The sequence below is a fragment of the Bison bison genome, unplaced genomic scaffold, assembly GCF_000754665.1.
Source record: "Bison bison bison isolate TAMUID 2011002044 unplaced genomic scaffold, Bison_UMD1.0 scf7180017864386, whole genome shotgun sequence".
Lineage (NCBI taxonomy): Eukaryota > Metazoa > Chordata > Mammalia > Artiodactyla > Bovidae > Bison > Bison bison.
The window spans coordinates 1,896,898-1,913,876 of NW_011494958.1; the positions used below are offsets into that span (position 1 = coordinate 1,896,898).

Consider the following 16,979-nt stretch of genomic DNA (forward strand, 5'->3'; position numbering starts at 1 on the left):
AGCCTCTTCGGTACGTACGGGCGCCCGCATCCCGTGCTCCTCCCTGCTCGCCTGCTGAGCGACTCCGGCTTGCGCGGGGTCGGGAGCTAGAGAGACCCTTTGGGTGCCAAGTGCAGGCTGGGACTTACGGGACCCCAGGATTTTGCCTGTCCGCCGGCCTCTGCGATCGCCGGCAGGCCTGCTGCTCCAGACGCTGGAGGGGGCGGGAGGGGAGAGGGGGGTGCTCTTCCCGCACCTGGCTGCCTGGGACGCAGAGCCCTGGACTCGGAGCCACATCTTTCCCGCACTTCTTACCTCGCAGTTTATTTCTTTTTTTTAATTCCTATTATTTTCTCCTGCGCCCCCCACGTTCCCCCCAGTACCTGTCCACTTAACAAAAGTTAACAACAGAAAGCCTTCCGCTTCTTTCGACCTGCCTTACAGCCAGGCAGTTGATGATGCTTTTATGGTTACTGCTCAAAAATAGGAAGCGAGCTTTTACTTGTCTACCTAGAGCACCACACATGTTGAGCAGGTAACAGATTAACTCTCCATGGGCACCTTCGCTCCTGTCAGGCTCACCTGCCTGCAGTTCTCTGCGCTGTTAAAGTTTGGTGAGAAACAAACGAAAAGCTTATCGGGCTACAGAGCATGCCCAGTCCCTTAATCAAGATCCTCTTTAGAAATTATGAAATCCTGAAGCAAAGATCTTGGTATTGACCATAGGTAAGAGGAAGTAGGGAAGAGAAAGAAGACATGGGTGAGAACACAAAGAAACATGTTTCTGAATACCTCCAACAGTGACTGGGAGCAGAAGGAATTAAGGAAAAAACACAAAACCCGAATATTGTTAAGGCAGATTGCTAAGAGACTAGATTGGGAAACCATAAAGTCTCTACTGTAATTCCTCCTTACTTAGCTGTGTGACTAGCACGTGCTTTAACCAGTGAGCCTGAGTTTTCTTTCCTTGTCTGTACAATGATGGGGTTAAATCAGGTAATTCTTTTTAAGATGCTCTCCTGCTCTAAAAGCCCAGGATCTTTCCTCTACTGTGGAAGTGTTCATCATATTCGAGTTAACTGGCTAACACTCTTGAAGGATTTTGATCACCCAACTTGGAACTTCACTAGATAGAATCATTATACCTCTTTTTAAAGACTCTGTTTACCTGTCAGCAGCAATGTGAAAGGGCCTGCCTAACACAGGGTCAGCTTTCCTTCTCCCTTCCTTAGCAGTGGAATTCTCTGAGAGTCTTATCTCTGAAGGGCCCTCTCTTGTTCTCATCCCTTGTTCTTATTTGGCTTTCTCTTTTTGACTTGAAGTCCTCATTAAAACTTTGGAAAAGTGTAAATCTCAGTTTGAGGGGGCATTTGTAACCCTAGATGTGGAAATGAGCATGTGGTGGTCATTTGGTAGCACTTAAAGGCTTAGAAAATTAACTTTTTAAACCCCACATGTTTGCAACTTCCACTGATCTCTTCCAAATTCCCATTGACTATGAGTCCAGAGTGTCATGACCCAGTGGCCAACCTTGGGGTCACTTTCAGAAAGTGGTTTCTAAATTGAAGAGGCTGAAATTCCACATCTAAAGAACTTTGCTGACACCAGGTGGCTCAGTTCCCTCATCTTGAGTAATTACTGCACTTCACTTGTTACAGAAAAACCCTCCAGCTACCAGAAAGATTTAGAAATGAGGGCAAATGTGTTAATGTCTGTAAGTAGAACACGTAGAAGTTAAGCTTAGGTAATAGTCAGGCTCCCCCACCCCCCACCCCCTCTGATACACAGTGGTGGTGGTGGTGAGGTTACTAAGTTCAACTCTTGTGACCCCATGGACTGTAGCCTTCGAGACTCCTCTGTTCATTAGATTTTCCAGGCAAGATTACTGGAATGGGGTTGCCATTTCCTTCTCCAGGGCATGTTCTTGACCCAGGGATGGAACCCATGTCTCCTGCTTAGCAGGTGGATTCTTTACTGCTGAGCCACCAGGGAGGTCCATGTGATACATGGTATAACTTTGGAAATTCTACTTTTAAGATACTTGTAATTTAACTATGATCTCCCCAAAGTCAAGTAGTTCTTCTACTTTGTGTCTTTTTATAAGACTGACTCTATGGGAAGAGATTAGTAAATATTTGTCGACTTGATAACATTCATCAAACTGGTATTTTATTCCATTCTTTAAGATACAGATGTTGCCTATCAGAATGACCATCTTAGTGGAAATTTTGTTTTTGCTAAAATTTTGTATGCTTATTTAGTAATTGCAAAAATATGACTTGGACTGATTTTTGTACTGGGTTAAGTCACTCTGTGGTGCAGGGGTACTTATAGGAACAAAATATTTACTGTTACACAAAGGAAGGATAACCCAGATTAGTATGGTTGCTTAAATGAGTAACAACCTCTAGAGTGCATTACAGTGCATCCTAGTGGCATTTGATAGCTAAAGCACCGTAATTTACTACAAGGAAGTGTAGATGAGAAGGAAGTATATATTCAGCATGCATGTATAATATTAAATGAACTTCCCAGGAAGCTCAGTGGTAAAGAGTCCACCTGCTAATGCAGAAGTGAGTTCAATCCCTGGGTCAGGAAGATCTTCTGGAAAAGGAAATGGCAACCCACTCCAGTATTTTTGCCTGGGAAATCCCATGGACAGAGGAGACTGGCAGGCTGCAGGCTATGGGGTCACAGAAGAGTCAGGCATGACTTAGCAACTAAACAACAACATCAACAGCAATATTATATGATTCTCTTTGTCTTTGCCTTCTTTTCTTAGTTCTTCAATGATTAACTATGAAATTATTTATTCTCTCTAAAATTTATTTCTTTGTCATCAAAGTAAGAATTCTGAAAATGCTTAAGGTGTACTATTTGAGATGTTAAAGTAGATAACATTTTTGATTATTTATACTAATTTGACCATGATTAACTAAAAGATTCACAATACTGTGTTTTAAAATTTTAAAACCACATCAATAGAATAAAAACAAAAAGTCCCAGTGAGGCTTAAAAAATTCCCTATCTGAGTTAGCTCTGTATTTATAATAGAGTTTTTCTGCACAGTAGTGTAGTAGAAAGATTTTACCTAATACGTAAACATGGAATCATTACTTAAAAAAAAAGTTTAGCCTGAGATCAAACATATTCCTTTAAAGGCTTTTCCTTTCTTCTCCCCTATTCTCCATAGATTTGTCTGATGTGGTTGCATTGTGGGTTGACTCACCTGTTTATTATGATTTTTTAAAAGGCTGGCTTTGAAAATGATACCAGAAAGACAAAGTACCTCCAAGTCTTTTTATGGGACACTGGGCATTAGAAAATCTATCTAAAATCTGTGATTACCTCTAAAGGAAAGTTTTTCATGTCTACTCTTTGTTCAGGAATTAGCTTAGTTGCCACCTCATATTATAAATAAGAAAGACTTGTCAAATCTCATTTAAGAATCAAATGATTACAAATTACTGTGTGGTATACTATTTCCTTGTGGAGAAAAAGGATCAGAATTTAAAAGTGTGGCTAAAATCTTTAAGAGGAACATGAAAAGCACATAACCTTTTTCCCATCAGCTCCCATGAGACACCACAAAATTATTTCGACCTTGTTATATGTATATGAGACTTTTCATATCGTTTAATGAAGTTGAAGGTATTGAATATAATTATTCTAAGAATATATGTAATTGCTTGTCTTTCTACAATTAACATGTTTTTGGACAAGATAGCAGCATTATTTTAAGATTAGACTTAAAGTGCATGTGGTTTATGATTTAGTTGTGAGAAAAATGAATACATTATAAGATCTGTTTTATAATTAATATATATGGAAACAAAACTTTTATTATACTTGAAAACTAGTTCTACTATGCAGTCTAATCAGTTAATCAGTTCCTTTGAAAGACAAGAGTGTCTTAATGTAAATCAGATACCTGAAGAGAGTTAAGTTACAAGTGAGCCACAGTGCACTTTCAATTTGAATGTAATATTCATTACAACTTCAAGTAATTATACATTGTAAGTATATCCTGGATGAAATTCCATCAATGTGTCTTCTTCTACCAGTCATGTTTAGGGTCTTTATTTTTGTTTCTAATAGGGATCACTAATGAGCTTGGTAGTAAGTTTAATTTTCCTCTACTTCCTACCTCTCTATCAGTTATCATAATGGCTATCCTCTGGGGTCTGTGTCTTCCTACTATATATCTTTTCTCCTCTCGGCCTTGGGCAAGCCGCTTACAGGAAATTTGGCAGTATATTGTTGCTGTTAGATCCTTGTTAGGTCTAATGTTCTACATGATCTCCTAATAGTTTGGAAGCGCTCCTTTGAGCTCTTAAGAATCTGTGTTTAGAGCTTAAGCATCTATGTTTCTACCAGTGAATGAATTGGGATCTGGGCAGAACAGAGCCCTTCATATAAGCAAATAGCCAGATTTTGTATTTTCCCTTGGCCTTAGTAATATCATGTGTCCAAACAGAAACTTGTAGTACAATAAATCAAGAAATGACTTAAGAGCAAGAGTTAGGCTAAATGGTACACATTTATACTGTCGTGGATCTTAAGACAAGGCGAAGGGGTGAAGGTAGAAAGCTATTGAGGAAGGCAGTTCCAAGCATAGTCTGCTATATACTTTTTCAGCAAAGAGTCTAAAGAGAAGAACAAGACAAAGACACTAGTCCACAGGTTAGTGTGTGCCAAGGAAAAGAATGATGCAGAGGGAAGCATTAAGGGTTGTATTTGTTGTTGTTGTTTTTAACTATAGTGTATTAATAGTGTTGAGTGGAGAGTTTTTTTGTACTAATTTACCTGTTTGTTGTTGTTTAGTTGCTCAATTCTGGAAAGTTTCTGAAAGTGAAATCTATTTGCATGTTAAATTCTTGGTATTTAGCTATCACATTTCATGAATTATAAAATCATTTAACTTTTTGAACCATAAAATTTATCTTTAAGAATCATGGGATGGGAAACAGCATATTATATAATCTGTAATTTTTGAAACTACTTTCTTGAAGCAGTGTTCCAAAGTATAAACACTGAATTAGGGCGTAAGATATGACTCCAAGTATCTGTTCTGTTAATTACAAATATCATTATCTTTAGGCAAACCTCAGTTTCTTTGTATGTAAAATGGAATAATAATATCTTCCATACTTATTTTAGGAGGTTGTTTTTGAGGACCAGGTGGGAAAGTAAAAGTAGAAGCCCTTTATAAACTACTAAATACTAATGCATCCATATAAAGTATATTGGCTGCTGCTAGAAAAAAAGTTACTTAGTTCATACTAAGCAAAAGCAAAGCAAAACAATTAACAGGACATGGTTATAATTAGTGGAATCAAGGAGAACCAAGAACATCTCTATTATATACTAATTATGGTAATAATAGCTTCCATTTATTGGTTGCCTAAAAATGTTAGTCCTTACCACTCTCCTGTAAGGAAGCATTTCACTCTTTTATGTATGAAGACATTGAAGTTCAAAAAAGACAAATGACTTATGTACTCAGTAAGTTACTAAACTGGATTCAAACCCTGGTTAGTTTTGTTTAAGGTTTTATACCTTTAACGCTATATCACAATGAACGGTTTTTTCTTTTTTTAGTTTTTTTATCTATAAAATGGGAGTTTCATCATAATGACAATTGTACAGCACTTTTCAGTTTATGAAGGACTTCCACACATAGTATTATATTTAGCAATTTGATCTACTACTCTTTGGAAGATTTTCATTAGTTGTATGTTCTTTAATAAATGCAAATCATTGTTTTGTTTATAAATTCAGGTATCCTGGAATTCATCAGTGTGGCAGTGGGACTTGTCAGTATTAGAGGTGTGGACAGTGGTCTTTACCTTGGAATGAATGACAAAGGAGAACTATATGGATCAGTACGTATTTTTTTTTTAATTACTGTAATTCATTAAATAATGACTATCCATTTTTTTAAGTAAAATAGCTACCAGTAATGCATATCAGAAGAAATATATAAATATACGTACTTAAGTAGAAATGAAAAATCTTTATCTTGATAAATTTCCATTTGTTTAGACTGTAGTATAGCATTAATCGGAGAAGGCAATGGCATCCCACTCCAGTACTTTTGCCTGGAAAATCCCATGGACGGAGGAGCCTGGTAGGCTGCAGTCCATGGGGTCGCTAGAGTCAGACACGACTGAGCGACTTCACTTTCACTTTTCACTTTAATGCATTGGAGAAGGAAATGGCAACCCACTCCAGTGTTCTTGCCTGGAGAATCCCAGGGACGGGGAAGCCTGGTGGGCTGCCGTCTCTGGGGTCGCACAGAGTCGGACACGACTGAAGTGATTTAGCAGCACAGCAGTAGCATAGCATTAATAACTCACTTCTACTTCTTAAACCCTAAACCTTTATTGCTTTTAGTTCACTAGTTCTTTCTGCCCATTATCCTGGGACTAGAGATAGGAAAATGAGAGCAGTTTCTTCTTGCCTTGTTAGATTCTTTACATTCATTTAATATAAATTTTCTCTACCCATTACTACCTTCGTAGGTAGGTAAGTATACATCACTGACTTGCTGACCTTTGCAATATAGGAAATGATTTAATGAAATCTTAGGATACTGTAAACAACAATAGACAATGGCAACACACTAGTTGGGCCATATCTGATGTCTTCATAATTATAGTAGCTGTGCTCTTGGAGTTGCATTGGGAAGTTTTTAAGCTCATCACTGGGGATAAGTGCACACATTTGTAAGTCTACCATAAATATTTTAAATATGGAAATACTTTAAAAATTTTAAACTTTTCAGGTTAATATTTCATCAGTGTAAGTTTTTTTCTTTTCTTTTTTAAACAACAAAACATCAACAACACAAGAATTAGAATAACAGGATAATATAAAGTTCAATCTGCAGTATGATGTAGATCTTTATCTTTCACTGGTAACATTATTTATTTGTTCACAGTTGCTTATAATTGATATAAGTTTAAGAAAATTGTTACAGTGTAAATGTGTGCCACTCCCTCCCATCATCTCACACGAAATTCCTTCTTAACGTCTCAATTTCTGTAGCTATTTCCAAAGAGAATTTAGCTTTTATGGTTTATCAGATGACACTATTGGGTACTTTCTTTTTTCTTAAAATCTCAACTGAGACCACAATGTACAGTTAGAATCTTTATATACACTGAGGAAAATGGGTTATCATATTTCAGTAAATGGTATTCCACTTAATATCTATCCTTTTAAAGGTAAAACTTGCCCTTCCTGGGCTTTCTGTCAGTTCAGAAGAAAGACAGAGAATGCATTTTGTAATCTCATAAGAGTAGAATCACAACTGAAAGAGAAAAACATGCACGTGGTGGCTCAGACGGCAAAGAATCTGCCTGCAATGCAGGAGACCTGGGCTCCATCCTTGGGCCAGGAAGATCTCCTGGAGAAGAGAATGGATAGCCACTCCAGTGTTCTTGCCTGGAGAATTCCATGGACACAGGAGCCTGCTGGGTTACAGTCCATGGGGTTGCAAAGAGTCAGACACAACTGAGCGACTAACACTTTCACTTCAGTCTTCCCTCTTCATGTATGTGTCAGATTTAAAAAAAAGCAACTGCAGTCAGTGTCTTGGGACAATATGCAGTCCATCTTGAAATGACAAGAAATTACCAGGCTTTTACTACATTTGGTGCATTTACCGAATAGCAATATCCAGACACAAGTTAATCATGGGTATTGTATAATTAAATAATTAACTCCTAAAGGGAGGATATATGATTTGGAGTGGTGATCTTGAATTAGGAATTTGAATGTTAGCAATGTTGAATTTAGCAATTTGAATGTTAGCAACATCTTGAAATGTTTCAAGATGATAGTAGAGATTTGCTGTGTAGAACTTTGGCATCTAATGATGGAACAAGATAAACTACAAGTCTGTTTGGTGGTTAAGGTATGGGAATTGAGATAAAATGAAGCATGGCCAAATTTAGAATATTTATTAAGTATTGGGTTGGTCAAAAAGTTCATTTGTGTTTTCTGTAACAGCTTATGGAAAAAACAAAATGAACTTTTTGGCCAACCCAATATTTGGAAATAAAATTGAAAATTGACATTCAACTTAAAGTTCTTTGAATTAAATAAACTGCTGGATGGAGTCACCTGGGAGAAAGAGTTCCAGGTAACATGAGAACTAAAACAGAACAAAGCAGAAACAGTTTATCCTTTTTCCTTCTTTGACAAGGATATAGTTATAGACAAAGAAATAAAAATATAAAAGTTGAGATTTTTCTAAGGAAACTTTCTTAAAAATATCATTTTTAATGGTAGCCATCTTCTCTCTTGTAGGAGAAACTGACTTCTGAATGCATCTTTAGGGAGCAATTTGAAGAGAACTGGTATAATACCTATTCATCGAACATATATAAACACGGAGACACTGGCCGCAGGTATTTTGTGGCACTTAACAAAGACGGAACTCCAAGAGATGGTGCCAGGTCCAAAAGACATCAGAAATTTACACATTTCCTGCCTAGACCAGTGGATCCAGAAAGAGTTCCTGAACTGTACAAGGACCTACTTATGTACAGTTGAAGGGGGTTGGTGTCTTTACTGAAGAACCAAACTACAACTATTCTTTCTTGTTTCTGTTCTCATCATAAAATAGGAACCCAGGACAACATTCAGAATGTTATGGAGTCTGTTTTCCACTGGGATACTGACTTTGGAAAGAATATTGAGAACAAGAAACAAAAAATATTTTCACTTGAAGTAGGTCAAGATCTCTTTTTACAAGTGGATTTAGTTTCCTCGGGTACACGGCTCAGTCCTCACTCATAGATTGAAGCTGAAAATCTGTTCAACTGTGATCCTGGGAATTCAGCCTAGTTTGCTGCTGGTGCCTCACCTCTCTGGAGTATGTTTACTTTGAAGGTTACATTACACATAGATACTTCATGTTGAAGAGATGGATTGACATAGTTGGCCAAGATTATTGCTATATAAATTCTAAGAACCTTCTAGGATTTTGCAGGTGATGACATTATATGTAAAAAGTTAGGGTGAAACATGGACTAGGAAACAGGCCACAGCAAGATGGACTGTTTTTTTTTTAAAGGATGGACCTATTTATACATTTTCAGTTGGCAAATATTTATTATATATATTTATTTATTAAAGAGTATATTTTTTACTGGTATATGAAGATAATACGAAGAGGAAAAAAAAAACAACCAAAATTTCTTTATCGTGCCATTCCTTTCTTGTGATGTCTTTGGCCATCAAGAAGACTTCGTTATTGCTACACATTAAGCATAGAATAAGATCCTGAATTTCTTTTAAAAAATGAAGTATAGCACAGATTATATATTTTTTGCAATCAGTTGCCTTTGAAATGTAACATTGGTTTCTTTGGCCTAGAAAAATTCTGTATCAATTTGTATTGAATTCAACACACATTCAAAAAGGGAATTAAACACTGATATTTTAATGTTTTGGTGTCATTCCTTTTGAGGTGAAGTTATTCTACGTATATAACATATTTTTATGGTGACATAATTCTAAGTTCCTGAGAAAAATGTTGTATTTAGCAAACTTCTAATGTTGAAAATTACTGGACATTATAAATCAGCTATGCTTACTTATTTTCTTGACTTAGTGTGGCAAAGCTCATTTCTTTTCATTCACTGTGATCATAGACGGGGCTTCCCTGGTGGCTCAGATGGTAAAGCATCTGCCTGCAATGTGGGAGACCCAGGCTCGATCCCTGGGTTGGGAAGATTCTCTGGAGAAGGAAATGGCAACCCACTCCAGTACTCTTGCCTGGAAAATCCCATGGACGGAGGAGCCTGGTAGGCCACAGTCCATGGGGTCATAAAGAGTCAGGCACGACTGAGCAGCTTCACTTTCACATGATCATAGAAAGAATGAGTCTTAGTGGAACCACGGTTAATAATAAGGGCTCCATCTACCTATCTGAGTGTGCCATCTTTTCCATTATATCTCCTAATTTGTCATTTTGCAATAGTCATTAAGCCTACTATATACAGAAGGAAGTGGAGTCACTCAGTCGTGTCCAACTCTTTGCGACCCCATGGACTGTAGCCTATAAGGTTCCTCTGTCCATGGAATTTTCCAGGCAAGAGTACTGGAGTGGGTTGCAAGATACTGTTAAAAACTAAGGAAAATACAGTAATCAAGACAGAAGTGGGTCCTGCTTCATGAAGCTTGTCATCTAGTAGAGGAAACTGACACAATAATGGTGAATTGTGATGTACTCTATGAAAAAAACAAGGTTCAGACAGAAAAAAAGAGAGGATAAGTTTAGATAGGATGGGTCAGAGGCTTCTCTAAAGAGCTGACATTTCTTAAAGGATAAGGCTAAGATGGGGCTTCCCTGGTGGTTCAAATGGTAAAGAATCTGCCTGCAGTGCAGGAGACCTGGGTTTGATTCCTGGGTCAGGAAGATCCCTTGGAGAAGGGAATAGCTACCCATTCCAGTAATCTTGCCTGGAGAATCCCATGGACAGAGAAGCCTGGCAAGTTACAGTCCGTGGAATTGCAGTCAGATATAACTGAGTGACTCACACTTTCACTACATTACTTTCAAGAGAAGATTAAAAGCCGTGATGGAAGAGGAAATAGTGAGTTTGGAGTCCTTTAAGCAAGAAGGAACTTTGTGGCTGCTGCTGAGTAACCAACTGGGAGAGTGGCACACACAAACTTATAAAACCACACAGATACAGTCCTGTAGTTTTTATTTGCTCCTACCCAGCCGTTGTCAGTGTTGCCACCCTCTCACATGGCAGTCATCACTGGGGATGGGGTAATAATCACGGAAACAGCTCCCACCAGTTAGAACACAGAAGCCTTGTAAAACAGACTGCTGGGCTCCAACCCCACCGTTTCTGATGCATGTGTCTGAAAGGGATCATAAAAACATGCATTTTAAACAGGGTCCCAGGAAACATTGATGCAGTTGGTCCAGAAACCCATACTTTAAAAACCACTAGCCTAGACCAGGGTTTTTCAAACTTTAGTGTACATGCAAAAACACCTGAGTTAAAGGTGTTAACACCTTTTGTTAAAGGACAGATCTGTTAAACTAGGTCTGGGTTAGGGGATGGAGAGCTGAATTGTATTTCTAACAATATCCCAGCTGATGCTCGATATGGTTATACCACATATCACGCTTTGAATGCAAGACTGACTGTTGCTTTAATGTTCTCTAGAGTTATTCCTATTGGTTCACCCTCTCATGACTTGAATACATTAATGGTGGTGTGTGGCGTGATGGTAGGAAGTTCCTCACATACCTTTAATAAAGCTATACAGGAATGTGTGTGTGTGTGTGGCTGGAGGAGTAATGTGTGCACTTGTGTGCATACAGTGTAAGAGGCAGCAATATAACTTAAAATCTATTGCTTTCATAAATGTAAAAAATGATGGTTTAGCAGTAATATTTTCATAATAGTCATAATAAAACAATTCCCATTTATTATTATTTGTCAGTAAAAGTAATAAACTAATTTTGGTTCACTGCTGTACATCTATATTGAATGCATGTGATCCAAAGCAAGCATTATGCAAGTATTTCAAATCATTAAAACAATGCCGGTGTCTAAACTTACAGCTGTGGAGGAAGTCTTATAAATTTAGAGAGAATCCATTGATCAAAGATGGCCCACAATGAATATCCTTACTCAATCAAAATTTCTTCTTTTTTTAGATATAACAAGAATATAAGTTTAACTTTTTTATGGTGGTAACTACCTGTAGAAATTTGGGATATGAAATATGATTGAAGCAATGATTTTACAAACCTTCAGATAACTAAAAAGTCACTATATCTTGCATTCTAATTCTACTTATATATTGGCATGTCTTCCTATGTCAGAAAAACAATTTGTATTTACTGAATTTACACTACTTGAAGAAGTGATCTATTTGATATCTTAATAGGTTTCACTTGATTTCACCTGATATTCCTAAATGGAAGTAGAGTGTGAGCATATTAATTCATACATGGAAGGATAAGAATAATTTGGTTTGTTATCAAGTTAATATTTTGAAAATAATTTTATTCTCAGGATGCTTGGGGAAAATTTTGCCCATTAGTCATCCTCTTGCTTCTTTATTTTAAATGTTTTATTGTGTGTGTGTGCTCTCGCTAGTCACTCAGTCATGTCTGACCCTTTGTGACCCCATGGACTGTAGTCCACCAGGCTCCTTTATCCGTTGAATGAGCCAGGCAGCAATATTGGAGTGAACACTGGAAGAATACATTTCCTGCTCCAAAATGTTCTATTAGAAGTCATTTACTAATTTCCATTTTCCATTCTTTCTTGCTTGAAATGTTAATTATCATTTGCAAAATTTACCTGCAGTAATGATAAAAGAACATATGTAAATCAACTTTCATTAACATCTACTTGCTAAAATAGAACAGATTGATCTCTTTCCTACTTGAGTATTCCCCACAGGTCCCAGCCATTGCCCTGCATGACTAGATATAACTAATACTTGGAGACCAAGCTTCTTCTCTTTAAGAACAGTGTTTCTTAGAAGAAGCAGTGTAGGCCCCTTGCCGTGGGATGGCTTCCAGTTGAGCAGCACACTTCTGTGAAGGGCAGTACTTTATTCTGATGCTACCACTTCCATTTAACAGTGGAGATCTCACTTGCCCATCATTCCTGGAGAGTGTGTGGGAATCAGATATAATCGAATTCATGGTGGTGACAAAAGGGCTTGCTATTTTCTCTTTGGGTTGCTCTGTTTTAATGCTGCTGCTGCTAAGTCACTTCAGTTGTGTCCGACTCTGTGCAACCCCATAGATGGCAGCCCACCAGGCTCCCCCGCCCCTGGGATTCTCCAGGCAAGAACACTGGAGTGGGTTGCCATTTCCTTCTCCAGTGCATGAAATTGAAAAGTGAAAGTGAAGCTGCTCAGCTGTGTCCGACTCTTAGCGACCCCGTGGACCACAGCCTACCAGGCTCCTCCGTCCATGGGATTCTCCAGGCAAGAGTACTGGAGTGAGGTGTCATTGCCTTTTCCGTCTGTTTTAATGATGGACCAGTAAGTGGCTGGCAACTGATCTGTACTCAGAAATGAAAACACTATTTGACAGACATTACATATTTGTCATTTCCTTGGGGCATGCCAATAATTCCATGCCATCAGATCACTGGAGAGTCCACTGGAGAGTCATGTCTGGGTTATATAGGATGAGAGGTTAGAGAGTTGCCTGTGTAATCTTTAAGAAACTTGCCTTTCAGGAGGCCATGTGATCTGTTACGATACTGCAGCATCATATCCCACTGTGTCAGTATCCATACCTTTCTTAGCATCCTGTTTAGTGATGTGGGTTTCAAGGACAAACATTGTGTTCTGTTCAGCACATAATTAATTTTTTTCAAAACAACAACATTCCCAGAAAAGTTACTGCTTTGGCAAATGGTCTTTGAATTTAGTTTTTCTGTTAAATTGTTTTACCATTTTTAGTCATAAACTGATAAGGAAAGGAAGAGCCTCAAATACAGTTATTTCTCACTGTTATCCAGTATGCCATCTATAAAATGAATACATTTTCTATTTGAATAAAATGAAGACACCTGTTTAAAATTTACCATATGAGATGATAAAACAGTGTTGAAGAATTTATGGTATAGTAGGATGATAAAGGTATAATTTTGGCCAAATGAAGCAAATTATATTGATGATTAAAATGAACAGGGATCTAAAAGAATGCATTTGCTACATCAGTGACCACAGATTACTAAAAGGTTGATTCAATGTCCATCTCTATTTTGGACCAGTCAAACCAGGGTACAAGGGGTAAGTGGTATATGGGATTAGTCCCAATTTCTCCAACACCCTATATAGTCCCACTTTCTCTAATATCCTATATAATTTGGTATAGACCTACTGCACTTCCATATGATTCCACATTTGCAATAGTGTTGTTCCAGAGGTTCTCATTTGGCAGGTCCAATTTTGGGGACCCTACTCTTTAACCTTTTGAAAGCTCTTTCCATCCCTAGAACTTAATGAATCTCTTGCAATTACACACTCAGGGAGAGGAAATACCACTCCAGGAAAACTTTTCTGGCCTCCTGTGTCCAGCTGGGCTTCCCAGGTGGCTCAGTGGGTAAAGATCTGCCTACAACACAGGAGACGCAGGCAGATGTGGGTTCAATCCCTGGGTTGGGAATATCCCCTGGAGGAGAATATAGCAACCCACTCCAGTATTCTTGCCTGGACAACTCCATGTAGAGAGGAGCCTGATGAGCTACAGTCCATGGGGTCGCAAAGAGTCGGACAAGACTGAAGCAACTGAGCGTACACGCTGTGTCCAGCCATTACACAACTCAGCAGCCTCAGCTACTTCTCCTCTCTACCCTTCAATAGTCAAAACAATTTCTCTCCTTGCATTCAAATTTCCAGAATTAATGTTATCTTTGATCCTGTATCTAAAAGTACCTGAGATTCTTGAATATTATCCTTTGTTCAAAATAAGTCACAGAGTTTAAAGTCTCTCCAGGTCGATCTAATGTTTTAATGGACTTGACGTTAAGGACTTTGGAGCAATTTGTCCTTCCCTTTGAGAGACTGGGCCTGATCTCCAGACTTTAGTGCCAGGGTTCTTAAATTAAGAAAGATCAGAAGAAATCAAAGGAGATGCTTTGGAAAGTGTCCTTTGTTTCTCATGTGCTGGGAGCTTATCCTCAGGATTTACGAAGTCCTTGTCTCAGTGTTCCCTCTCTTGGCTGGGCTCCCAGTGATCGTGAAGTGGCTTGTTGCTATCTGTGCAGAGGGTTTGCCAAGGTTGTTGCCATGGCTGCCGTGCCCGTAAGTTTAGCTGATTCTTCTGTCCTATTGATCTCCTGAGTCTTAGCAACTTGCCAGCGTTTCTCTTGTGAACTGGGGGATGTGATTCCAAATCTAATGGCCCTTTCTCTTAGCTCACAGGGAAATTGTTGTGTAGACAGTGGGCCCAATCAAAATTCATATCTTTTCATTAGACCATTCTCCAGAAATTTCCCATGAAATTCATGCTTCCATAAAAAGCTTTTGGGAATTAGGAATGTAATCTGGGACAGACTCAAGATGCCTGTTTCTTTGCATTTTGGCATAAAGATAATCATCTGGATTTTTAGGTTCACCTGTCCTCTTGGTCAGGATAGTCCCTATTTGAAGTTCTTTCTTTTTAGTCTCCTTGATCCCTTCCTTATCAGTTTTGCAAGGCGAGATTACTCTATTATTCCTTGCAAATCACCTCATCTTGGTTTCCAAGCCTTCCCTACCCACAGAAACAAAGCACTAATTTCAAAGGGTTGTCCACCTTTTCCTCTCACATAGTATATTCACCACCTCTTGAATTGTGGTAAAATGTGCGTAACACTAAATTTACCTTTTTGAAAGTTAAAAAATGCACAATTCCATGACATTAAGTACGTTCGTATTGTTTGTGCAACCATCCCCACCATTCAACTCCAGAATCCAGCTGAAACTCTGATTCATTGAACACTAACTCCCCGTTCTCTTCTCTTAGCCTCTGGCAACTACCATTTACTTTCTGCTAACTCAACTGCTCTAAGAACCTCATATAAGTGGAACCATATATTATTCATCCTTTTGTAACTGGTTTATTTTACTTAACATAATGTTTTCAAGGTTCATCTATGTTGTACCAGGTGCCAGATTTTTAAGGCTGAATAATAATTAATTGTATGTATATATCATATTTAGTTTACACATTCTTCTGATCATAGACACTTGGATTGTTTCCACCCTTTGTCTATCTTGCAAAACTGCTATGAATGTGGGTATACAAATATTTATTCAAGCCCTACTTTCATATATTGATCATGCTTTAAACAATCTTTGCAAGTGTTCTTTAAAATTTTTTATTGCAGTATAATTTATATAAAATAATTCCACAAATTATTTTATGTTTTATGGCTTTTGACATATATATACACCTGTGTGACCCCCACTACACTCATGATATGGAATATTTTCATCAGGCCAGAGTGTTTCTTGTTGCCCATTTGCTCAAGGAAGCCACTGATTTGCTTACTGTCACTACAGATTAGCTTTCATTTTCTAGAATTTACCATTGATGGTATCACTGATGGAGACATTCACTGTGAACTCTTAAATGTTTTTGACATTTACCCACATTGTATCTATCATACGTATCTTTCTCCTTATTGCCGAGTAGTAGTTCATTGCAAGGCTATAACATAGTTTTGTTTTTCTATTTGAGAGGTGATGGACATCTTGTTGTTTCCAGGGCTATAATGAATAAAACTGGTATAAACATATATTTTTCATTCTCTGGGATAAATATCTAGAGTGAAATTGCTGATTTATATTTTTAATACAAAGCCAATCAGTGACCCAAAGTGACTGTACAATATTACATTTAAAAGAGCGTCATGTAGGAGTTCCAGAAGTTCAAGTTTCCAACCTAAAGTTCCAACTTTAGGTTGCCCAAAAAGTTCATTCGGGTTTTTCCATAACCTTATGGAATACATGCTCATTCGCAGTTGGTCTGATTAGTCTTCCAAGTTTTAGAAATTTCAGTGATATATCAGGTTTTCAATTTGCAGATTATTTGCATCTAAATGCACTTTAATTTCATAGTAACTTATGACATGGGCCATATTTTCAGCTCATTTGTCATCTATGTATCTTTTTCAGTAAAGCAATAGTTCAAACGTTTTGCCCAAACTTATTGTTATTTATATCATTATTGAGTTGTAAGAGTTCCTTATATCTTCTAGCTACAAGTCCTTTTTCAATATATATTTTGCAAATATTTTCTCTCAGCCTGCAGTTTACCTTTTCTTTCATTACCAGGGTCTTTTGATGAGCAAAGGTTTTAAATTTTAATGACATTAAATTTATGAAAAATTTTTTGTTCATGCTGTTTATTTATTTTTTGTTCATGCTGTTTAGTAGCAAAGAAATCTGTCAGACTCAAAGTTACTAAAGATTTCTCCTGCGTTCTTCTTTAAATTTTTCATAGC

The 16,979-nt window shown here is 37.7% G+C and overlaps 1 protein-coding gene across 1 annotated transcript; it reads left to right on the plus strand.

Annotated features, from left to right (window-relative positions):
• Positions 1–4,509: 4,509 nt before the first annotated feature.
• Positions 4,510–9,423, plus strand: FGF20 (fibroblast growth factor 20). Its single transcript, XM_010858400.1, has 3 exons — positions 4,510–4,561; positions 5,761–5,864; positions 8,296–9,423. Exons 1-3 carry the CDS (start codon positions 4,510–4,512, stop codon positions 8,539–8,541), a joined length of 402 nt encoding a protein of 133 aa, XP_010856702.1. The 3' UTR covers positions 8,542–9,423.
• The last annotated feature ends 7,556 nt before the right edge of the window (positions 9,424–16,979 follow it).